Below are 22,156 nucleotides of genomic sequence, written 5' to 3' on the forward strand. Positions count from 1 at the left end.
TGTGTGGAGGAGAGGGAAAGAGTGCTCTTAGCAGAGAGAGAGAATTTCAAATATAATGATAATAACAATGTTGTCCATCTATCTGCGATAACATCACCGGCATCCCAAGACTATTTTTTTTAAGCCTGCCCTGGGACGGCTGACCATGTCCATGAAACAGGTGTTTGGCTTTGTGTGGGAGGGAACCGGAGTACCGGGAGAAACTCCACCTTGCACATGAGAGAATAACACTCACAGTTCTGCAACCAGATGGAATTCACAGACCCACTTGCTGTACTGCTAGATAAAGGCCTTCTTATGTATTATCTGTAGTAATGCTTTTTTCTAGATTTGAAGCTTTCGTGACTGCAAGGATCCATACTCTTTGGTTCAATTCGGTAAAGTCACGTAGGTAAAAAAGAAAATAACAAAAATCACGACGTTTCGGCCACAACACAAGTTGCCTTCATCAGGTGAAGGGACCGTGCTGTCATGAGGACAGCGTTGGAGTGAAAACAGCCAAGCCCAGGTCGCATCATTTAAGCTGTGTGGGAGGAAGCAAAACGCTTGACAAAGGAATTAGCATAAAAATGAGCATGATCTACGTAGGAGGTGCATGGGCCATGATGGACCAGCAGCGGGGGGGGGGGGGGGAGTAGAGTGAGTGAGTGAGTGGAGTGAGTGGAGTGGAGTGAGTGGAGTGAGTGAGTGGAGTGAGTGAGTGGATGGAGTGAGTGAGTGGATGGAGTGAGTGAGTGGATGGAGTGAGTGAGTGGATGGAGTGAGTGAGTGGAGTGAGTGATTTAGAACATCTTTCCAATGATTGCTTAATTTGAAACCATCCTCTTTGTTGAAATTGTGTCTGTGTTTGTAAATCTGAATTGCCTCGTGGACAAATCTCTGATAAAAACCCGTGGGTTTGCAGAGAACCTTGGTATCGGAGAAAACTATATCGTGATCACCCACAGCATTGTAACAGTGGTCAGCTACGGCAGAATAATTCGTTTTGCCGTGTTTCAAATCTGATTTGTGCTCGCGAATTCTGTCAGACATGTTGCTTCGTCTCCCCGATATAGCAATCACCACAAGTGCAGCTCAATTTGTAAACCGCGGGGTACTGTATGTCAGGAACGACATCCTTCACGGATGGGATCAGGTCACAGATTTTGTGCACTGTATTGAACCGGACCAGGATCTTGTGTTTGTTTGGAATTTTGTAGATCTTTTTAGTAACGCCTGCTATATATGGTAGAGTGATGGTTTTGACCGGAGTATCAAGTGGTTGTTTCTGTATGGAGGGAGAAACAGCTTGGCGGATGGTATGGTCAGAGTATCCGTTTCTCTTGAGGGCCAGGTGTACATGTTTTAATTCACTGGTCAGGTGGTGTTGGTCTGAAATGCAATGTGCCCTGTGGTATAACGTTTTGATGAGAGAATTATTTTGAGCTGGGTGGTGGTGGGAATCAGGTTTCAAGTAGGAATCTGTGTGGGTGGGTTTCCTGTAGACAGAATGCCCCAGTGAGCCATCAGGTCTCCTCTCAAACAGAACATCCAAGAATGGTAGCTTGCCATCTTTCTCCACTTCCATGGTGAATTTGATGGCGGGATGTCTAGAATTGATGTGGTGTAGGAAAAGGTTCAAAGCTGGGAGGCCATGTGGCCAAATGACGAAAGTGTCATCCACATATCTCTTCCACAGGGAAGGTCTGAGGGTGGAAGTCTGGATGGCGTCTGATTCAAATTTCTCCATGAAAACATTGGCTATCACTGGTGATAAGGGAGAACCCATGGGGGTACCCTCATTTTGTTTGTAGAAGCTGCCATTCCAAGTAAAGTAGGTAGGAATTGGTGAGGCAGTGTCTAATCAGCGCAGGTGTATCGGGGTCTAGTCCATGTTGGACCAAATTTTCAATTATTTCAATGGTATCAGGTACCGGGACCTTGGTGAACAGGGAGACCACATCGAAGCTTGACAAGGATATCGTCAGGGGACAGTACGTCTTTGACCATAGAGACCAAATAAGCTGAGTTAAGTACTGCTGAGGAGGTCTTGCCAGTGAAAGGTAGCAAGGTATCTGACAGAAAACATGCTAGCTTATAGGTAGGGGAGTTGATCGTGGATACGATGGGTTGTAGTGGAGTGCCTTCTTTATGAATCTTGGGGAGACCATAGAATCTAGGGGGTCTTGCAGCAGAAGGTTTTAAGGAGGGACGTTTAGTTGGTTCGATTAGGGAGGTCGAACTTGTGATGATCTTGTTGGTTTTTATAGTTAGGCTATTAGTAGGGTCATTTTTAATGTTTGAGTAACTTCCATCGTTGAGTAGGTTCTGGAATTTGTTGTTGTACGAATCTTTATCCATAATTACAGTAGCGTTGCCTTTGTCGGCTGAGAGGATGACTATATCACTTCTGGTTTTTAAATTCGCGAGTTCAGAGCGTTCATTTTTGCTTGTGTTGCCAATGGGTTTCTTAGCATTATTCTTAGCTCTTTCGGTAAAGTCACGTTGAAGGGAAATAATAAAATAATAAAAAATATATAAAACAATAAAAAAATTATCACGTTTCGACCATAACACAAACGGTCGTCATCAGGTGTGTCGGTTTGCATAAATTGATTTATTTTTAAACGGTGCATTTATATATTTATAAAAAACGTCAGCGCCACGCGCAGCGATTTGGCAGTTTATTTAGAAGGACTAGTCCATCTATGTTCTGAAAAGAGGGGGGGGGGGGAGACGAAAATTTAATGTATGCTGTCTGAAAGCCACTAAGCGTGAACAATCAATTAAGACCTGAAATGGTTTATCAAATCTTTCCAATGATTGCTAAGCCAGAATCCATTTTCTCGGTTGAAATTGTCTCTGTGCTTGTATATGTGGATAGCCTCATGAACGAATCTCTCATGGTAGCCAGATGGCTTACAAAGAACACCGTTTAAAATACACCGTTTAAAAATAAATAAATGTATGCAAACCGACACACCTGATGACGACGGTTTGTGTTATGGTCGAAACGTCGTGAGCATTTTTTTCTTGTTTTATATATTTTATTATTTCCCATCAACGTGACTTTACCGAAAGAGCTAAGAATATGAATTACTGCAGTCACGAAAGCTTTAAATCAACATTTCTTAGCATTCTTAGGAATAGTGGATATTTCAGCTCTCGCAACGTCTGCTTGGATGTGTCCTATGCCTTTAAGGGCCGCATCGACCTGAGAGATGATATCTACAGGAATATGTTTCGGGGTGACAGCAAAATTTAGCCCTCTAGCCAGTACTGTTTTCAGATTGTCCGAAATCGGGGTGCTACTCTGATTAATGACGATTTTGTTAACATCTAGTTTTGTTATATGTGGGACTGGGTTCTTCTTCGATAGGTGGTTGAATTTAGAAATCAGGTTAGCTTTGTATTTGACTGAAAGTGAATCGGCAGAAGAAGCAGTCATGTTGTCTACGTGGTTCAAATCAGCAGGTGACATTTTTTGTGTTAGCGTTAAATGAGCTTGTAGGAGAGTCCTGTCTAAAGTATCGAGTCAAAACGGAGTAGTCTTATCCTCTCTGAGATAAAAGATAGGCTGGCCTTAAACAGAATCTGTTTAGAATTCGGTGAGGATACAGCAGCAGATGTTAGTGTGAAAGCGATGGGTATTACCTTGTTGTCGCGGCATCTTTTGAGGAAGGTCAGCGTCTCGATGAGCTTTGACTCATTGTCCCGTTGTCTGTTGAAAGCGCTAACAGATAGGTGAAAGCCCTCCCCATAGAGGTTATCAATTCTAGATTTGAAGCTTTCGTGACTGCAAGGATCCATACTCTTTGGTTCTATTCGGTAAAGTCACGTAGGTAAAAAAGAAAATAACAAAAATCACGACGTTGCGGCCACAACACAAGTTGCCTTCATCAAGTGAAGGGACCGTGCTGTCATGAGGACAGCGTTGGAGTGAAAACAGCCAAGCCCAGGTCGCGTCCTTTAAGCTATGTGGGAGGAAGCAAAACGCTTGACAAAGAAATTAGCATAAAAATGAGCATGATGTACGTAGGAGGTGCATGGGCCATGATGGACCAGGAGCGGGTGGGGACCATGACGGACCAGCAGCGAGGGGGGGGGGGGTAGAGTGAGTGGAGTTAGTGAATGGAGTGAGTGGAGTGAGTGGAGTGAGTGAGTGAGTGGAGTGAGTGGAGTGAGTGAGTGGAGTGAGTGAGTGGAGTGAGTGGAGGGAGTGAGTGGAGTGAGTGAGTGGAGTGAGTGAGTGGAATGAGTGGAGTGAGTGAGTGGAGTGAGTGAGTGGAGTGAGTGGAGTGAGTGGAGTGAGTGAGCGGAGTGAGTGGAGTGAGTGTGTGGAGTGAAATATGCAGCTGTGAAAGTTTGGAATACCACTACTTGAAGACAAAAAATACTGTACCATTGAAAATTAGTTTAATGTGTGGTTTGATTTAGAACATCTTTCCAATGATTGCTTAATTTGAAATCATCCTCTCGGTTGAAATTGTGTCTGTTTGTAAATCTGAATTGCCTCGTGGACAAATCTCTGATAAAAACCCGTGGGTTTGCAGAGAACCTTGGTATCGGAGAAAACTATATCGTGATCACCCACAGCGTTGTAACAGTGGTCAGCTACGGCAGAATTCGTTCTGCCGTGTTTCAGATCTGATTTGTGCTCGCGAATTCGGTCAGAGACAAACATTAAACTAATTTTCAATGGTACAGTATTTTTTTTCAAGTAGTGGTATCCCAAACTTTCACAGCTGCTTATTTCTCTCCACCCACTCACTCCACCCACTCACTCCACCCACTCACTCCACCCACTCACCCCCCCCCCCCCCCCGCTGCTGGTCCGTCATGGTCCCCACCCGCTCCTGGTCCATCATGGCCCATGCACCTCCTACGTACATCATGCTCATTTTTATGCTAATTCCTTTGTCAAGCGTTTTGCTTCCTCCCACATAGCTTAAAGGACGCGACCTGGGCTTGGCTGTCTTCACTCCAACGCTGTCCTCATGACAGCACGGTCCCTTCACCTGAAAGGCCACTTGTGTTGTGGCCGAAACGTCGTGATTTTTGTTATTTTCTTTTTTACCTACGTGACTTTACCGAATAGAACCAAAGAGTATAATGCTTTTTTTTCTATATTTCACCATTACGCCCTGTATGGGTTGGTGAAGCGAGGGGGGGCAGGACTGATTCTTCTTCACTCGACTGCTTTCAGGCCATGGGTTTGTCGTGTGGTGCATCTAAGCACTGCAACTGCTCCACCTGATATTCCTTTGCACCGTTGCACGTAAGATATTCTATCGCAATGGATTTTCCAGATTAAATATTTTCTAAAATAAAAAATGCAATGCAGGAAAAACAGAAAAACTGCCATGACACGGTGGGCAGGTGTGAGATAGAATGGATTAAAATGATCACGACTGAACACCCATCCCGAGCACACCGTAGTGGTGTTCACTTCATCTGGTGGCGAGATGTTAACGAACACCTTGTGAAAGGCCCAAGGCAGATCCCTGGGTTTGATCGTCCAAGAGGCTCATGGTCCACCCTAAACCGCATCCACTGCACAAACCATGGCAGATGCAGATACCTGATGCACAAATGGAAAATTAAAAACTCTCCAGTGTTCAACTGTGGTCATCCAGAACAGACCAATCAACATACAATGAAGCAATGTCTGATCCACATGACAATGACACACTGCGCTACTCTTGACGTGGTTATCTGGCTTGACCACCTGAATGTGAAATTGTAGTTGTTACTCTGCATCTACATCAGCCATCTGAAAACAGAAGACAAAATGATAGGGGAGGGAGGGGTAGAGAATGGGAAATGGAGAAGCGGTGAGGCTTTAAGAGAGGAACAGAATGAGGTTAAGGAGGGGGGCTGCTTAATGTGCTGGGGAAGGTTATTCCAGTGGAGGTGTCCAGAGAGAAGGATTGGGCGTAGGGAGATGGAGGGACAGGGAAGATTGGGAACGGAGAGGACGAGAGGGCACATGGAAGGAGATGAGGGGCAAGATGAGGTGGGGCAAGGCCCTAGAGAGATTTGAAGATGAGCATCAGGCATTTTAAAAGGCAGCGGTAGTGAACGGGAAGCCAGTGAAGTTGAAGTAGGAGAGGCAAAATGTAAAAGAATAAATGGCAGATTGAAAATAACTTGTGTGGAAGAATTTTGTATTTGTGGAGGAGAGTGAGGGTTGATTCAGGGAGACCAAGACGACGAGAATAACAGTGGTCCAGACGGTTAAAGATCAGAAAATTAACTAGGAGTGGGATAATAGTGGGAGGGATTAGTGGTATAGTGGGCGTGGCAAGCTGTGAAATTGGCAGATCTTAATGGTAGTGGGCTGGGTTAGTGATGAAGTGGGTTGGGCTAAGTGAGGGAGTAGGCAGGCCTCGTTGGGGAGTGTGCGGGTCTCATGATGGCATGGGCATCCCTAGTGGTAGAGTGGGCGGTGCTAGTTGGGGGGGGTGGGCTCTCTGTATGATTCTCTGGACGTTTTCGTGAGTCTGTAGCTTTGAGTTGATATGAGTCTCTTTGTGAGTGTGTTTGTCGAAGCGAGACTGTGTGCCTTGTGTGAGTCTATGCATCCCTGTAAGTCTCTAGCTCAGTGTGAGTACATTTCTCTGTTTGTCTTTTTGTGTCTATATGAGTCTTTATATCTAAATGTGAGTCTGCGGATATCTCAGTTTATGGGTCTGTCTGAAACCGAGTGTTAGTGGAATGCATTTGACTGGTAGCTCTGTGATATCCACTTTTGTGGGCCGCTATCGAACACAAATGCTTGCACTGCACCGTGAGATATCCAAACATTATGTTATTAGTCTCGTGACACCATTAGTACGGTCGATGATAGCATTGGGTACAATATCAAAACTATTTAATAACATTGAAATATTTAAATGGCAACGCCGCATGAGTAACCAGGAGAGTCCTCTTATGAGTTACACCGAGTTTGTATTCTCCAGCACGTAGTCCATGCGAGAAGTTAGAATGCTTGACAAGCAAGAGAAGCAAGTGGAGTCAGACAAATGGACATTTCCTAAACCTCCTGCATCAAAAGCTCAACGCGCTGACACTGGGAGCGGAGGAGTGGAGTCACTGAGAGTCTCTTCTCTGTTCCCGTGTTTCATCATCACCATCTAAACCACGGCTACCCCCACACACAAGTACAACACAGATCCCCCATATACAGTACACACACACACACACACGAGGAAACATACACAGATTCCCCATGTAGCCTCCACAAGCTGTTGGGGAAAGTCCAGTTAGTTAGCACCTATTCAGGCTGACATGGCACACGAGGGTGTGGTGTGGCCAGTGCCACGCTCGGCCACCTTTGTCTCCCCAGTGCTGATGTTTACACACTGCGATGGATACTCAGTTAAGGCTGAGTATATAAATATAAATCTACACCTAATAGCAGAATCTGAACATTTATACTGGAGTAATGCAATGAGTGCAGTAGAGACAGGACAAAAGTTACAACAACCAATACAATACAACACGATAAGAGTGCACAGTAAAGTAAAGGTGAACAAATCACTTAAAATATACAAATGAAACTAAACTCTTTTTTTATCTTACCAGGAAAGGCCCAGAGCTATTATCTAATTTTTCAGAAGCAAGCCACTAATAATAGCTCGAGGAAGTGGATTATCACGTGAAAATTTATAGCAGCAAATACATCTAAATGGATGTTTCTAAATATGGAGAGAAAAACTGGAGAACCCAGAGGAAAAAAAAACAAGTGACCACGGAGAGAACATGCAGACTCCAACTATACAGCAGGTGTCAGGGTCGAAATCCAACCCCTGAACTCTTGCATACCAGGCGAGGAAGATGACATCACACCACCATGGCGTTACTTAAACAAATACCTAAAAGTATGCATGTTCAAATTGCATCAGTTCCCAAGCTTGGGAAAGGCAGTAAAACAACAGCAATAAACATTCCCAGACCACATCCAGACAATGACAGTCTGCCAATAAATGTATACATTAAAATTGAATTATTGATACGTTGTTAAGCATTTCGAGGCTGTTGAAGTGCTGTTATTTGGTATACAGATGTGTATTATCAAAGATAAGAAATATCAAGTGTATTTGTTTAGCCAGGTTTTTAACCTGGATAGTTTCAATTGCAAGTGTGATCCGAGGCACCAAAATTGAAAACTAATCAATTAGAGCAATGAAAGAGAATTCAGAGTAAAACAACTTTAAAACAATCGTTAATAAATTTCTTATATCTGAAGTCGGCTTGGAAGATTATTTTAGACCGATCATAGCGCAACTGAAAGTTAAAATACATGAATATAAAAAGATAGAGGGTGAATATTGAAGCTATACATAAATAGACGAGGATATCTGCATGAGTGTGATACACACCCCTATGTACGCACATTAATGAAAAACATTCCTACTCAGTGAAACAATGGTGAGCTGCCAGACGATTTAAAAGCCACCGACACCCCTTCCGCATGCCACCAACATCGCTTCCCTATACCACATATTCATAAATCCACTTACACATTATTACACATTATTGGAATCACCACACTCATCAGCATCTTGGAGTCGCGTTCACCCTTGGCTCCATGTGGAGCTCACAGAGAAAGCTCCCAGCTCATTGTCGTCTCAGAGTCAGGGTCGACGATCGGAGCGGTGGAGGTAAAATGAGCCGGGCTGCTGTTCAAGTCGTGCGTGGACCAGCTCCATCTGCTGCAGGGCCAGCACGGCCTCTCAGCTTATATCTAAATATCCAGGCCTCCTCGGTGAGTCCATCTGCTCCTCAACTCCTGCTTCCCTTCCTCACTGAAGCGATTGCCATCCACCCTGCAGCACAGAGAGAGGTTCAGGCTGACGCGGGTTCACACAAAGACCCACGCAGCCCCCACAACAACCATGCTGGATGAAGGTCTCCCCATGCCATGAGAGCTGCTTCACCATACTTCACCACGCGGGTCAGTGCAGGCCTGTGATGGCAAGGACTGCAGATCTAGGATCGTAGTGAAGTACAACGGTGGATTGTGCTGCACACTGCAGTCTGTTGTCTGCAACTTAGCTCTGCTGCCTATAACTCCTGTGGTCATGTGCGGTGGTCACCCGTCTCAGCACTCCAGGCTAAAGCCTGCTTATCTTGCAGATTTAAGATCAGGCGCATTTCCAGTCGTTTGGTCATGTTCATTGGTCTGATAATGAATATTGTGATTTATTTGGAGGAGCGGGGTCAGCCAGGTGGGGTGTTGGCTGTTGTGCTGTTCGGTTCTGTGTTGTGTTGCATTGTGTTTCTAAGTTTGCTATTTTTTTTCATTCTTACCTGATGATGGTTGCTTGTGTTGCAATCGGAACGTCTATTCTATTATTATTTGATTTTATTTTCTACATGACTTTACCGAAATAACCAAAGAGAATATTAAATGCACTGGAATACACTCCACTACTCTCCACTTCTGGCAATGGCTCTCATAGCACACAAACATGCTGTGAAGGTCCATTTCCAAAACGTTGCCTTTTCCATATTTTCTCCTGCTAAGGCCACAGTGTTACTGACGAATCTAAGTTGTTTTGTTTGTAGCAACAATCAGAGCGCGTATGAGACACAAGCTGCATAACTTACCCGAGCTTCCTCAATGCTTTGTTGGTGATCATGATGTCATGGAGAGCTGGGATCGATTTGTCCGTCAGTGAGCACTCTATCAGACTACAGGGAGAGAAGAGGCACTGAGTGGGGTGAAACTGGAAAATAAAAGTGTACACACTCACAAGAAATGGAGAGAAACTCAACACCTTTTAGTACAATAAGGGTGGAAATCTCGTAGAATCAGCTAAACAGAGGGAGTAATCATTTCGGACCCAGGAACGCAATCCTATTTGTCTATTAATTGTTTAATGTGGCTTTGTCCAACACGGAATTTTACAGGAACGTAACCCACCGCATTTGGCGAGGTCTGCAATATTTTGTATTAAAAATCGCGTTTGTCCATGCAAGGCCACTAGATACAGGCAGAGGAGCCAGAATATAAATCTGAATATTTATTTATATTAGAGAATCTGAAAAGCTAAAAAGCTCTTTTTCACAGATGTCCACGTAACCCATCACGAGGCAAAGGCTAGTTTAAACTGTATATTGGGTAAGGATCAAATAATGTTCAAATGTATCGGGTTGGCGAATAAGAGCCATTGGTGATTTATGGCTTTAATAAGAGTCAGGTTGTGGTGTTATTAATGTAAACGTATGGGTGGGCAATTAATGTCAAGATTGCAGCCGTTCATTATATAAAATTCTTAATTGTAATCTATGACATTAAATACAGATGATCATTGATTATATCAAGAGCGTGCCTATCTGGGTTCCAACATCCGATGAAACCGGTAAAACCGCTCCAAAGGCTGAACCAGTCCGGCGATCGGCACAAAGTGCGTGACAAAACAAGCAGCTATGCTTTATTTCAGTGTCAAACAATATATACAGTTCATTACACACTACATACAACAACTTAAACAATGAAAATACTGCACGTATATAAATGTTTCATGACTAATAACTAGTCATAGAGTGGAATTCGGCATTCACCAGAGCACCGGTCTGAAGGCTGCATCAGTCCAACTATTGACAAACACAAGTTTTTGTTGTTGTCAAACACAAGTTGTTTAACAAGAGCATAGTACACACATCACCCCATGCAGAGTCTTTGATATTGGAGTGGTGAGTGCGGTTAGTAAATGTTGTGGCCAAAACGTCGTGATAATTTTATAATGTTTTATTTTTATTATTTTATTATTTCCATTCTACGTGACTTTACCGAAAGAACCAAGAAGAGTAAATAGTCACTTTTTACAGTAGGATATTCATTTTGTCTTTGTATATTTACTTTTAGCGATTTTTAGATCGCAAACTATTTAATAACATGAAATATATATATACAGAACACCTAAAAATATAATCGTATTTTTAGCTCTTTCGGTAAAGTCACGTTGAAGGGAAACAATAAATAATAAAATATATAAAGCAATAAAAATATATTGTTTTATATATTTTATTATTTTATTGTTTCCCTTCAACGTGACTTTACTGAAAGAGCTAAAAATATGAATTACTGCAGTCACGAAAGCTTTAAATCAAAATATAATCGTATTTAAGAATATGCAAAAATAAGCTATTTTAAATAATTATGCGATTATCTGGTTGTGTTTGAAAATCTGGCTGCCGGATAATCGATGATCTAATATATTAACATAATATAATTTAAAACAATATCATTGGTTAGAGTTGGTTATGTGACAATTGTAATTGTATTGTTATTTAATAGTGGTTAACAGTGCTGTAATAAGTGTGGCTAATAACTTAATTGATAAGTGCATAAAAAATTAAGTTATAATCGACGTTAAAATACAACATTATTATGCTATACTGAATATCTTGGTGTTTTGTGTCTGTATATGTGTATATATTTGTTTAGGTGTACTTATATAAGTGTGTGTGCATCAGGACATTACTCACGCTAACGTCTCCAACCTCCCTTCTCTCTCCAACATACCGTCTGCTAAAAGTCGGAGGCCGCTGTCTCCGATCTCGTTGCGACGCAGCCTAAACCCGGGTGGACGGGAGAAGGGACAGCGCTGACTCACTGAGCCCACGGGAACCGCGGAGTGAAACACGCGGTGAGTGAGGGACACTCACAATGGCGGTGCACGTGATCACAGCACACACGTTCACGAGCAAAGCTGCTCATTGTTTAATGCTTCTGTTAGACATTTTATATATAATAGGTGGCATTCACAAATATCAGTTTACTCACGATCATCCATTCAATTATACTGCACTGTACCTTTATAATATGAAGTGTTTGTGTTTATATAAACACAAAGTTACAAGAGAGGATCACACACAAGTGAAGTACATTTTCATCGAGAACACAGGAAGATGTTTTCAATTAATGTATCTGCTAACAATGTTGTGAATATGAATATTGCTTTAACCTATGTGTTAAACTAAACAAATGTGTTAAGATTACAGTAAACATTTTTTAAAGTGGACTCGATTAAGCAGGACAGCAAGATTAAATGTGTTCACATTCAAATGTTTACTTCACAACGCGTTGCACCAATAATTAGCAGTTAGTGCACAGAGCACAAGTGAGAAACGAACAGCAGAGCTTACCTGAGAATCTTCAAACCTGTGTTGGCCTTGAGGATGACACTGAGAGAGGAACCCGACTTGTCCGTCAGTGAACAAAGATACAGACTGCAGGAAGAGAAGAGGTGGTTAGTCGGGGCAGAGGGGATAGGTGGAGGGTCGGGGCACAGAGTGGGGGATGGTGAGGGATGGTGAGAGGTGGTGGTGGTTGATGGGATAGTGGTTGAGGGTCGTGTTTGTGGAGACTGCACAAATTAACCTCGTGTCAACTTTAATAGGAGCTTGCAAATAGCAACTGCTGTTTAGATTTTTGGGTTGAATGTGATGTGTGTATGAATGTCTACTATGTGTGCATTTGTGTAAGTCCATCTCTATGCGTGTTTGGTACATGTGTATCTTAGTGCATGCATATTTGTGTGCATGCACGTGGGAAGTAGTGGTGCAGTGGTTAGCACAGTGAGCCACAAACATGCCTCGATTGCCGCTTACGGCTAACTTCATTGATGAATATCTAAAACGGCCGCGGACCTCACATAGGTCGACTCAGCCATAAATTAGTACCTGGTGTAGTAAGTAAACATCAGTTGGCTGAGTGTGGTGCTGGCCTCCCACCCCTCATGTGCCGTTCTGGTCTTCATTAGGTGTTCCCGAACAGTATAGACCAAAAGTCTGCTAAAAGTTATCTGTAGAATCTCTGTGTATGTATATATAGATCAAATAATCATGATTTATCTTCGATATTGCATAATTCTGTAAGCGGTCACATATGAAAGCGTTTCATTTAACATCTCATCACAATGTAATTAAAGTAAACCCCCAGTGACAACTGTCTGGCACAAGGTAACTTAGCACCTGGCCTGCATATCGGCATTTCCACTACAACTGTTCCAGTAGCCTCTCATTCCTAATTTCCTCAGAACATCCTCCCATTTCCGCATCAAAAAATATATACAGTACATTATACACTACATACAACAACTTAAACAATGAAAATACTGCACTTATATACATTTTCATGACTAACAACTACAGTAATAGAAAGAGTAAATATACAGCTTGATCCGGCGAAAATTGCGTGCAGTTCGGCGTTCGCCAGAGCACCGGTCTGAAGGCTGCATCAGTCCGGCGATTGTCAAACACAAACACAAGTTGTTGTTGTCAACCACAAGTTGTTGTTGTCAAACACAAGTAGTTGTTGTCAAACACAAGCTGGCGTTGTCAAAAACATGTTGTTGTCAAACACATGTTGTTGTTGTCAAACACAAGTTGTCAAACACAAGTTGTCAAACACAAGTCGATGTCTAACACAAGTTGTTGTCAAACACAAGTTGTTGTCAAACACAAGTTGTCAAACACAAGTCGATGTCTAACACAAGTTGTTGAACAAGAGCGTTGTACGCACATCACCCCATGCAGAGTCTTCGATATTGGAGTGCTGAGTGCGGTACAGTAAATAGTCACTATTTACAGCAAGATATTTATTTTGTCTTTGTATATTTAGTTAAGCGATTTTTATATCGTAAACTATTTGAAACAGTCAATATATATGCAGAACACCTAAAAACATAATCTTATTCAAGAATGTGCAAAAACAAGCTATTTTAAATAATGATGTGATCATCTGGTGTTTTTTGAAAATCCAGTACCCCTCCCCTCCGATGCTGCTGGATAATCGATGATCTACTGTATTAACACAATATATTTGAAAAATATCATTGGTTATAGTAGGTAATGTGACAATGGTAATTGTATTGTTATTCTTTGGGTCTTTCGGTAAAGTCACGTAGATAGAAAAATAATCAAATATTATTTTCTATCTACATGACTTTACCGAAAGACCTAAAGAGTATGAATTCCTGCAGTCACGAAAGCTTTAAGTCAATATGTAATTGTATTGTTATTTAAGTGGTTAACAGTGTTGTAATAAGTGTGGCTAATAACTTAATTGATGAGTGCATATAAAATAAGTTATAATCGACGTTTAAATACATTATTATGGTATAGTGAGTATATTTGTGTTTTGTGTCCGTATATGTGTATATATTTGTTTAGGTGTACCTATATGAGTGTGTGTGCATCAGGAAATTACTCACACTAACGTCTCCAACCTCCCTTCTCTCCCCAACATCCCGTCGGCTAAAAGTCGGAGTCCGCTGTCTCTGATCTCGTTCTCACTCAGCCTAAACCCGGGTGGACGGGAGAAGGGACAGCGCTGACTCACTGAGCCCACGGGAACCGCGGAGCCAAACACGCGGTGAGTGAGGGACACTCACAATGGTGGTGAACATGACCAGAGCACACACGTTCATGAGCAAAGCTGCTCATTGTTCAATGCTTCTGTGTTAGACATTTTATATATCATAGGTGGCATTCACAAAAAGGAGTTTACTCACAATCATCCATTCATTCATACTGCACTGTACCTTTATAATCTGAAACGTGTTTGTGTTCATAAGGGTGTTGTTTTGCAAGACCTCATCTTACAAAAAAGACAAAGATCCCCCGTGTAGCCTTAACAGACTGTAGGGGCAAGTGCTGTTAGCGAGCACCTATGAAGGCCGGAACGGCACGCGAGGGGTGTGGTGGGTGGTGTTGTATACGGCCATTTTTCCACAATTAAAATCAATAATAATATTTGCCGATATTTTAAAAATAGTAACTGAAATAAATAAATAAACACCGCTACGACAAGGACCAGCAAACAGCAACGGGAGATCGTAAAAAGGTCGTTTAAATAAATACATAATAAACTCCGGGGCAAAGAGAGGTTAGCGACTATCTGCAAAATCTCCAGATTGCCAAAGGACAATTTACAAACAAACCTGTTTGATGTAACACAGCCGCCCGGGGTCACCAAGAGGGGAGGGGGGCAATCACGCGCGCGACCGCGGTGAGACAGCGGACGGGGAGGGCATCTGTTTTTTTCTCTCTCTCGCAAGAGACGCGGAGAGAGGAGAGGGAATTTCACATTTAAGCTCCGCAAAGGACAGCGAGACAGCGTTCGGAAGAAGACATCAAGCCAGCTCCGAGGCATGGCCTCGAGACATTAGCAATGGGTGCTGTGTCCCGCAGAGAAGAGGGGCGAGGGGATGTTAGGTGCTGAGTTCGGCATGGGCAGACAGAGTATCGCTGAAAGTTATTATACATTCATCCTGATGTTTTGAGTCGCTTGCAGAATCGAGGATTGCGATAAGCTGTATCGTACTAAGCTATCAGAGTTGTGTAAGAGGTGTGCAAATACAATTTTCAAGTTTTGAGAGTGAGCGACAATAGCACACTTGACAGTTCAACAAGACAACAGCTCGGCAAGCGCCAGAAGAGGGTGGCGAGCGGCAGGCTCCAAGGGGGCCCCGCGATCAACCGAGGATGCGAGGCTGGCAGAGTAGCGATGTGCCACCGAGTGTGAGTTCAGAGCTGAAAGAAGTATCGCTAAAAGACTTTCATTCTACATTGAGTGCCAGCGGCCAGCAGCCAAGCGTGTGCTGACTTGGCTCATCCAGCATTGGAAAGAGCCTGACCAGCCGCCCATGAGCAAAAGAGTCAGCGAACCAGCAAAGAGCGCGTTCGAGCATCTCCACAGAGAGCACGTGCGGCGCAGCTACTACATCAGTGGAAAGAGACCGTATCTGCCAGCACGAGCAGCCAAGCCGACGCCCCGAGCAAGAGAACAAAGCAGTTCGTATAACCCTCCCCCTACACTCTCACCCTCACGACGCATCACCCTGCGTCTGTTTCACGAAGACACACAACACGCATATCGGGACAATCAAGAAGAGTGACATTCCAAGGTGCTGATCGTGAAGAACATTGCTGCCTATTGAGTTACGTGGATACGGTCATTTAGAAGTATCTCAGTCGTTCGTTTTCTTTTAATGGCATAATCTTGCCGATGAATCCATTGACGCATACTTTTGCCTTTGAGAATAATAATTGTTTTGACTGCCTTTTCGCATGAATATCGTCGGATGAACTCCTAAGGACTTTCTATTCGTATTTTCCATATGCTCGTGGTACCCAGAGGAAGCAATCAATTGTTCCGTTACCCAATTAACAACGTGATTATTGAGGGTTGAAGAGATGGATCAATGAAATGAACATTGCCTGTAGTACTATGTTGACAATTTCAAGTACAAAAATTTCCATATTAGAGTGTTAAGGTTTTTGTGTAGAATAGCGTGCCTGCATGTTTTAACGACTCTCCCTATCACCAATTAAGCTCGCGTTACGCAGTGGAATTAATGATATGTGCAGTTGTCAAAGTGAAACAACGCAATCGTTGATGTTTACTGTGTTGATGCTGTGTTGAAAATTCCGAGCTTGAGAGTTCGCATATCCTTAAGTTAAAGTTTTGTTTAGAATAAAATTGATTAACGCAGAAGTGGTTGCGTGTGTCCTTCCTGATTTCGTGCGTAATAATCTTATTTATAAGAACTGTATTCTGCGTTGAGATCTCAATTTGGAGACCTGACATAAACACACTAATACACTCAGAAAAATGTTAAAACGAGAATAATTGTATTATACCGATCGATAATACGAAGTTAAACAAGGAAGCCGAGCTGACTCTGGCATGCTCACAGCACCTGCATAACTTCATACGAAGAATTGTATTATTCCGATTGATAATCCGACCCTCGTCAGCGAGGCGGGGCCTAATCATAATAACGGATTGCATTAGCATAATCACACACACGAGCATTAATGAATATGATTATATCTCGAATTAGCATAATTTATGCGCATAATTGCATCACCTAACATAATTGCGGATAATTACGTAAATTCCAAATTTCATTTAATTTTTATTATTTTCATCAAAATTTTCACAACCAACATATACAACAGTGACATACACCACGCCCGACCGCCTTTGTCTCCTTAGTGGCAATGTTTACACACCGCACCAGGTCCTCATTTGAGGCTGAGTCGACCTAGAGGGAGGCCCAGGTCCAGTTCAGATAATCATCACCGGTGTTGGTCGTGAGCGGGAATCGAACCCGGGACGCCGGGTTCATAGCGTAGCGTAGCGCTAATCACGACACTACTGCTCCTCGTCTACACACCTACATACACATACAGTAACGAAAGTAAATAACGCACATACATGCGTATATTCACTAATTTGTCCATGGCGCACTCATATCACTGGATGAATTGCGCCTCATGAATGTGAATCCTTATTATATGAAGATTCCTTGCATTAATTTTCACGTAAAAAATACTGTCACATTAAAACTGCAGACTCAAACAGGGGTGTGTAAAGTGTGTACATGTGAGTGAGTGTGTGTATATTCATATATGAGAGTGTGTATATTAGTGTACATGTGTAGTGGAGTAGGAAGGTGCATAGTGGAAACAGCGTGATTACATAACACAGACAGTACGGGTTATGTTGGGTCAGCCTGTAGCGAAGACAAATACAGTGCAGGTTATATTAGGGCAATTAAGCTGGGTGAGCCAAGGACGGCTGTGATTGGCTGGAGCTGTTGCCAAGGCTAGAGTCGCGCCTAAAGGTCTGGAGGAGAAGCAGGTGCGAACGACGAGGAGCGTGGTTGGGACGCGGACTAATTAATTGGGGAGTAATGAGAGCGGGGATAAATTGGGGGGTCGGCAATTGGAGCGAGGTTGTTAAAGTTGGAGAGCTTGGAGTGAACAGTGGGGAATTGAAGTTGGAGTCAACAGCAGGGAATTGAAGTGTGGAGAGCTTGGAGACAGAGTTGGAGAGACAGAGTTTGAGAGACAGAGTTGGAGACGGAGCTTGGAAACAGCATAGCGATAGCGGAGCTGAAGAAGAGAAGCAGCCAGCAGTGGAGAGAGCGTAGCGATGGCGGAGCTGAAGAAGAGAAGCAGCCAGCAGTGGAGAGAGCATAGCGATAGCGAAGCTGAACAGAGACGAAGCAGTTAGCAGTGGAGAGAGCATAGTGATGGTGATAGCGGTGAACAGAGACGAAGCAATTAGCAGTGGAGTGAGCATAGTGACGGTGATAGCGGAGAGCGGAGACGAAGAAGTTAGCGGCAGAGTAAGCGAAGTAATCATGGGGAGTGGAGAGACAAAGGTGGCGAGCGAGTCGAGTTAAGCACGGTGAGCGAGCCGTGACGACATGGATACTGTAAAATATTGAGGACATGCTGAAAGTTGTAAATAAAACGGTGTTCGAAGAAAGACAAAAGTTGTCCGAGTGAAATCGAACACTACATTGGGTGTCAGAGTGACTACGAACCATGCCGAGATGTCAAGGAAGGCGGCCAAGAAGAAGAACGTGCCGGTGGACTCATCCGACGACAGCAACGACGAGGACGTGCTGCCCGTGTCCTGCCAAGTGGCCGATACTCCTCCGGAGGGCCTGGTTGAACGAGAGTCTAGAGAATGAGACAGCGGTTCGAGCGAGGCCGAGACCCCCGCACCGTCGGGTGATTGGAGAGTCCTCATGGCCCAGTGGGAGGCCAGGATGGCGACATTGACGGAGGCGTTTAACCGCTTTGTGACATCGGACCAGGTGCAACCGACGGTGTCAAGTCGACTAGCAGATGTTGCCGCGGGGTCGGAGCGATTGGAGAAATCCGACGACGATGAAGCTCCACCGTTGGGAACAGCACGGCGACTTCATGTGCAGCGGTTCGAGGCCAAAGTTGGGGATTGGACGGCATTTACAAGACGGTTCCGAGCGGCTTATCAATCTCTGGAGTGGACTGAGGGTGCCGCTCTGCGGGCACTGCCGACGGCCCTCGATGATGATACCTTGGCGACATTTAATGGATTCCCTGCCACCGTCAGGTCAACACTGGACGGGGCATTCGCGGCAATGAGCAAGGTGTACGAGCCGCGGTCAGTCGCCAAACGTAGATTCCAGCAAAGGAAGCGGGAGGGCACGGAATCCCCTCTTGCATTCCGCAGCACGCTGTTGGCCCTCGCTCAAGTAGCATACCTGGCGATGGACCAGGAGGCCTGGATTCCTTGCTGCAGGAGAAGCTTTTGCAGTTGGCCAAGGAGCTACGAGTCGTCCTTTCGCTTCCTGACAGCAACAACGACGACGACATGTCGTCTCTACAGATCGCCAGGAACATCAAAGTCAACCTGGACCTCCGCGATGAGCCAGCGGTGGTGGGTGCGCAGCCGCTGTTGCTGAGCGCTGCCGCGTCCGAGAGCGCGGTGGCGGTGGGCGAGGCACCGCCGATTGCAGCGGCGGCCGGGGTGCCACCCGCGGGCATGCTGCGTCGCCCCGCGGTGTATGGATGTGCTACGAGTGCAGACGGAGAGGTCATCTCGCCCGCGACTGCTGGTGGCGCAGGGGCGGCCTTCCAAGGGCGCCGACCAGCTACAACCGAGGATTCCCCCAGGACCGAGGATTCCGGGTGAGTCGCGATACATTCAATACACGGCCGCTCTTTCCACATCACCCATCTGCGTCATCTCACCCATTCACATCTCATTCATATGTTGCGCACGGTCAGGACGTGTGGAGCGCGTTGGTGCATCGTGTTTTGGGAGCTGCGCCGGGGTCGTCGGATGTGATGGCACTTATTCAAGGGGTGATGGTCAGAGTTATTGTTGACACGGGGGCTTCTGCGACCCTTATCTCGTTACAAACTTTTTGCTTATTGCCAACTTCGCCCCAGGCCCTAGAACCGGTTGACGGGCCGTGCATAGCAGCAAATGTTGGCAGTCTCGGTATTATGGGTTGTATGGTCGCGACGAATCAAATTGGGGAAGTGAGCGTTACGGGGAATGTTTTGGTTTCCAAGGCCTTGGCGGTACCGTGTTTGTTGGGAACGGATTTTTTGCAAAGGATGCCACTTAGAATTTTTATAAAGAAAGGGGTGTTTGGAATTGCCATCGGGAAAATGTCTAAAATTTTTGGGAACGCCTTCTAAGCTTGCCGTTGCGAACGCCGTGGTGCAGGCCGTGGTGAGCCGCACCGTTCGCGTTCCACCTGGCACGCAGATGCTTGTGCCGCTGCGCTTTAAAAAACAGTTGCCTTTCAGCGAGTAACAGGAGGGTATATTGCTGACGCCCTCAAATGCTGTATCACGGATGCCCACTTTGGTAGGGGCTTTGACTATTGTACCGGCAAATTGCGACCCTTTAATACAAATTGTAAACGTGGGACACGAACCGGTCGTCATTCTGGAGGGTACAATGTTAGCGCATGCAACGGCAGCGCCGGGTCCGGAAGGGGAGGCGTGTTTGGCAACGGGACAGAGTGAGATGTTGCCGGGTGATGGAGATGATCCGGACTGGTTGCGAGATCTATATATGCAAAACCCCGAACTAACGCCTGTGCAGCGGTCGCGCCTCCATGGGTTTCCCTTTGAATTCAAAGATGTGTTCAGCGTGATTACATGATAACACAGACACTACGGGTTATGTTGGGTCAGCCTGTAGTGAAGGCAAATACAGTGCAGGTTATATTAGGGCAATTAAGCTGGGTGAACCAAGGACGGCTGTGATTGGCTGGAGCTGTTGCCAAGGCTAGAGTGGCACCTAAAGGTCTGGAAGAGAAACAGGTTCGAACGATGCGGAGCGTCGTTGGGACGCGGACTAATTAATTGGGGAGTAATGAGAGCGGGGATAAATTGGGGGGTCGGCAATTGGAGCAAGGTTGTTGAAGTTGGAGAGCTTGGAGTGAACAGCGGGGAATTGAAGTGTGGAGAGCTTGGAGACAGAGAGTTGGAGAGACAGAGTTGGAGACTGTGCTTGGAAATAGCGTAGCGATAGCGGAGCTGAAGAAGAGAAGCAGCCAGCAGTGGAGAGAGCGTAGCAATAGCGGAGCTGAAGAAGAGAAGCAGCCAGCAGTGGAGAGAGCGTAGCGATAGCGAAGCTGAACAGAGACGAAGCAGTTAGCAGTGGAGAGAGCATAGTGACGGTGATATCGGAGAGCAGAGATGAAGAAGTTAGCATCGGAGTAAGCGAAGTAATCGTGGGGAGTGGAGAGACAAAGGTGGCGAGCGAGTAGAGTGAAGCACGACGAGCGAGCCGTGGCGACATGGATACTGTAAAATATTGAGGACATGCTGAGAGTTGTAAATAAAACGGTGTTCAAAGAAAGACAAAAGTTGTCCGAGTGAAATCGAACACTACACATGTGTAGAGGTGTTAACTACGCGCTGTTGCGTAACCCGCGTTGCCACCAGGGCGGTGCAGCATTACCCCTGGGTACAACGGTTGGGGTCAGTCGAGGTGAAACGGATCGTGGCCAGGGTTTGGTGCGAACCAATCAGACGGTTCCACGTGGGAATGTATGATTGGTTCTACCTGGCCACGAAGGGGTATAAGACGGGTGACCCAACGGACCTCGAGGAGTTCTCTCCCTGCACGAAGATAGAAGACTGGGCTGAAGCCTAGCTAGGACCCTGGACCAGCCTTTCAGCCCTTCTAAGGGCTAAGGCTCGGCATACCCAGTGGTCAGGACCCACCGGGCCAGCGGTGGGTCAGATAGCCTCCCCTAGGTCCTAGCCGGAGGACTAGGATAGCGGTAGACGTGTGAGTCCCGCCAAGTCCGGAGGTTGTACCTCCTTAGGTATCAAGGAGGTTAGCGGTAGACGTGTGAGTCCCGCCAGGTCCGGAGGCTGTACCTCCCTAGGGTATCGGGTGAGGGGACCGAATATCCCTCTGTGTGTGTTAAGCGTTGTATAAGGAAATAATACAATAAACAGAGTGTGCCTCCATAAGAAGTCTGCTCGTCCTTACAACACTACAACTGGAGTCAGAAGTGGTTGGAAATGGAAACCAGAAGTTCAGCCCACGCGCGGAGCCAGAACGAAGATAACGCTGTCTCACCTGCATGCACCGCCAGCTCCGCTGAAAACGCTGCCGCGTTGACGGCCGCCCAGCCACCGGTTGAGCAGCCGGTTGCTCCCCCTGCCATGGGGGACGGACTCAGGGCAGCACACGGCCGTCTCGCTCAACTCCTACACGCCGCGGCCTCCATTCTCGAAGAGATCAACTTGGAGGTTGCGGGCAGGCCGAGTCAACCGCCGGCAGACGTTCCCGCCATCGGCCAGGGCAGACATTTTGATTTTCCCGCCGGGGAACCACGTGATT

The 22,156-nt window shown here is 45.3% G+C and overlaps 1 protein-coding gene across 1 annotated transcript; it reads right to left on the bottom strand.

Annotated features, from left to right (window-relative positions):
* Positions 1-6,910: 6,910 nt before the first annotated feature.
* LOC142908470 (ribonuclease inhibitor-like) lies at positions 6,911-18,714 on the bottom strand. The gene is made up of 5 exons (XM_076059174.1): positions 18,336-18,714; positions 12,139-12,222; positions 11,479-11,565; positions 9,595-9,678; positions 6,911-8,810 (listed from the first exon to the last, which is right to left on the bottom strand). Exons 1-5 carry the CDS (start codon positions 18,542-18,544, stop codon positions 8,729-8,731), a joined length of 546 nt encoding a protein of 181 aa, XP_075915289.1. The 5' UTR covers positions 18,545-18,714; the 3' UTR covers positions 6,911-8,728.
* Between the last annotated feature and the right edge of the window lie 3,442 nt (positions 18,715-22,156).

Source organism: Petromyzon marinus (assembly GCF_048934315.1).
Source record: "Petromyzon marinus isolate PM22_M1 ecotype Great Lakes invasive population chromosome 84 unlocalized genomic scaffold, UKy_Petmar_22M1.pri1.0 chr84_unloc.4, whole genome shotgun sequence".
Classification (NCBI taxonomy): domain Eukaryota; kingdom Metazoa; phylum Chordata; class Hyperoartia; order Petromyzontiformes; family Petromyzontidae; genus Petromyzon; species Petromyzon marinus.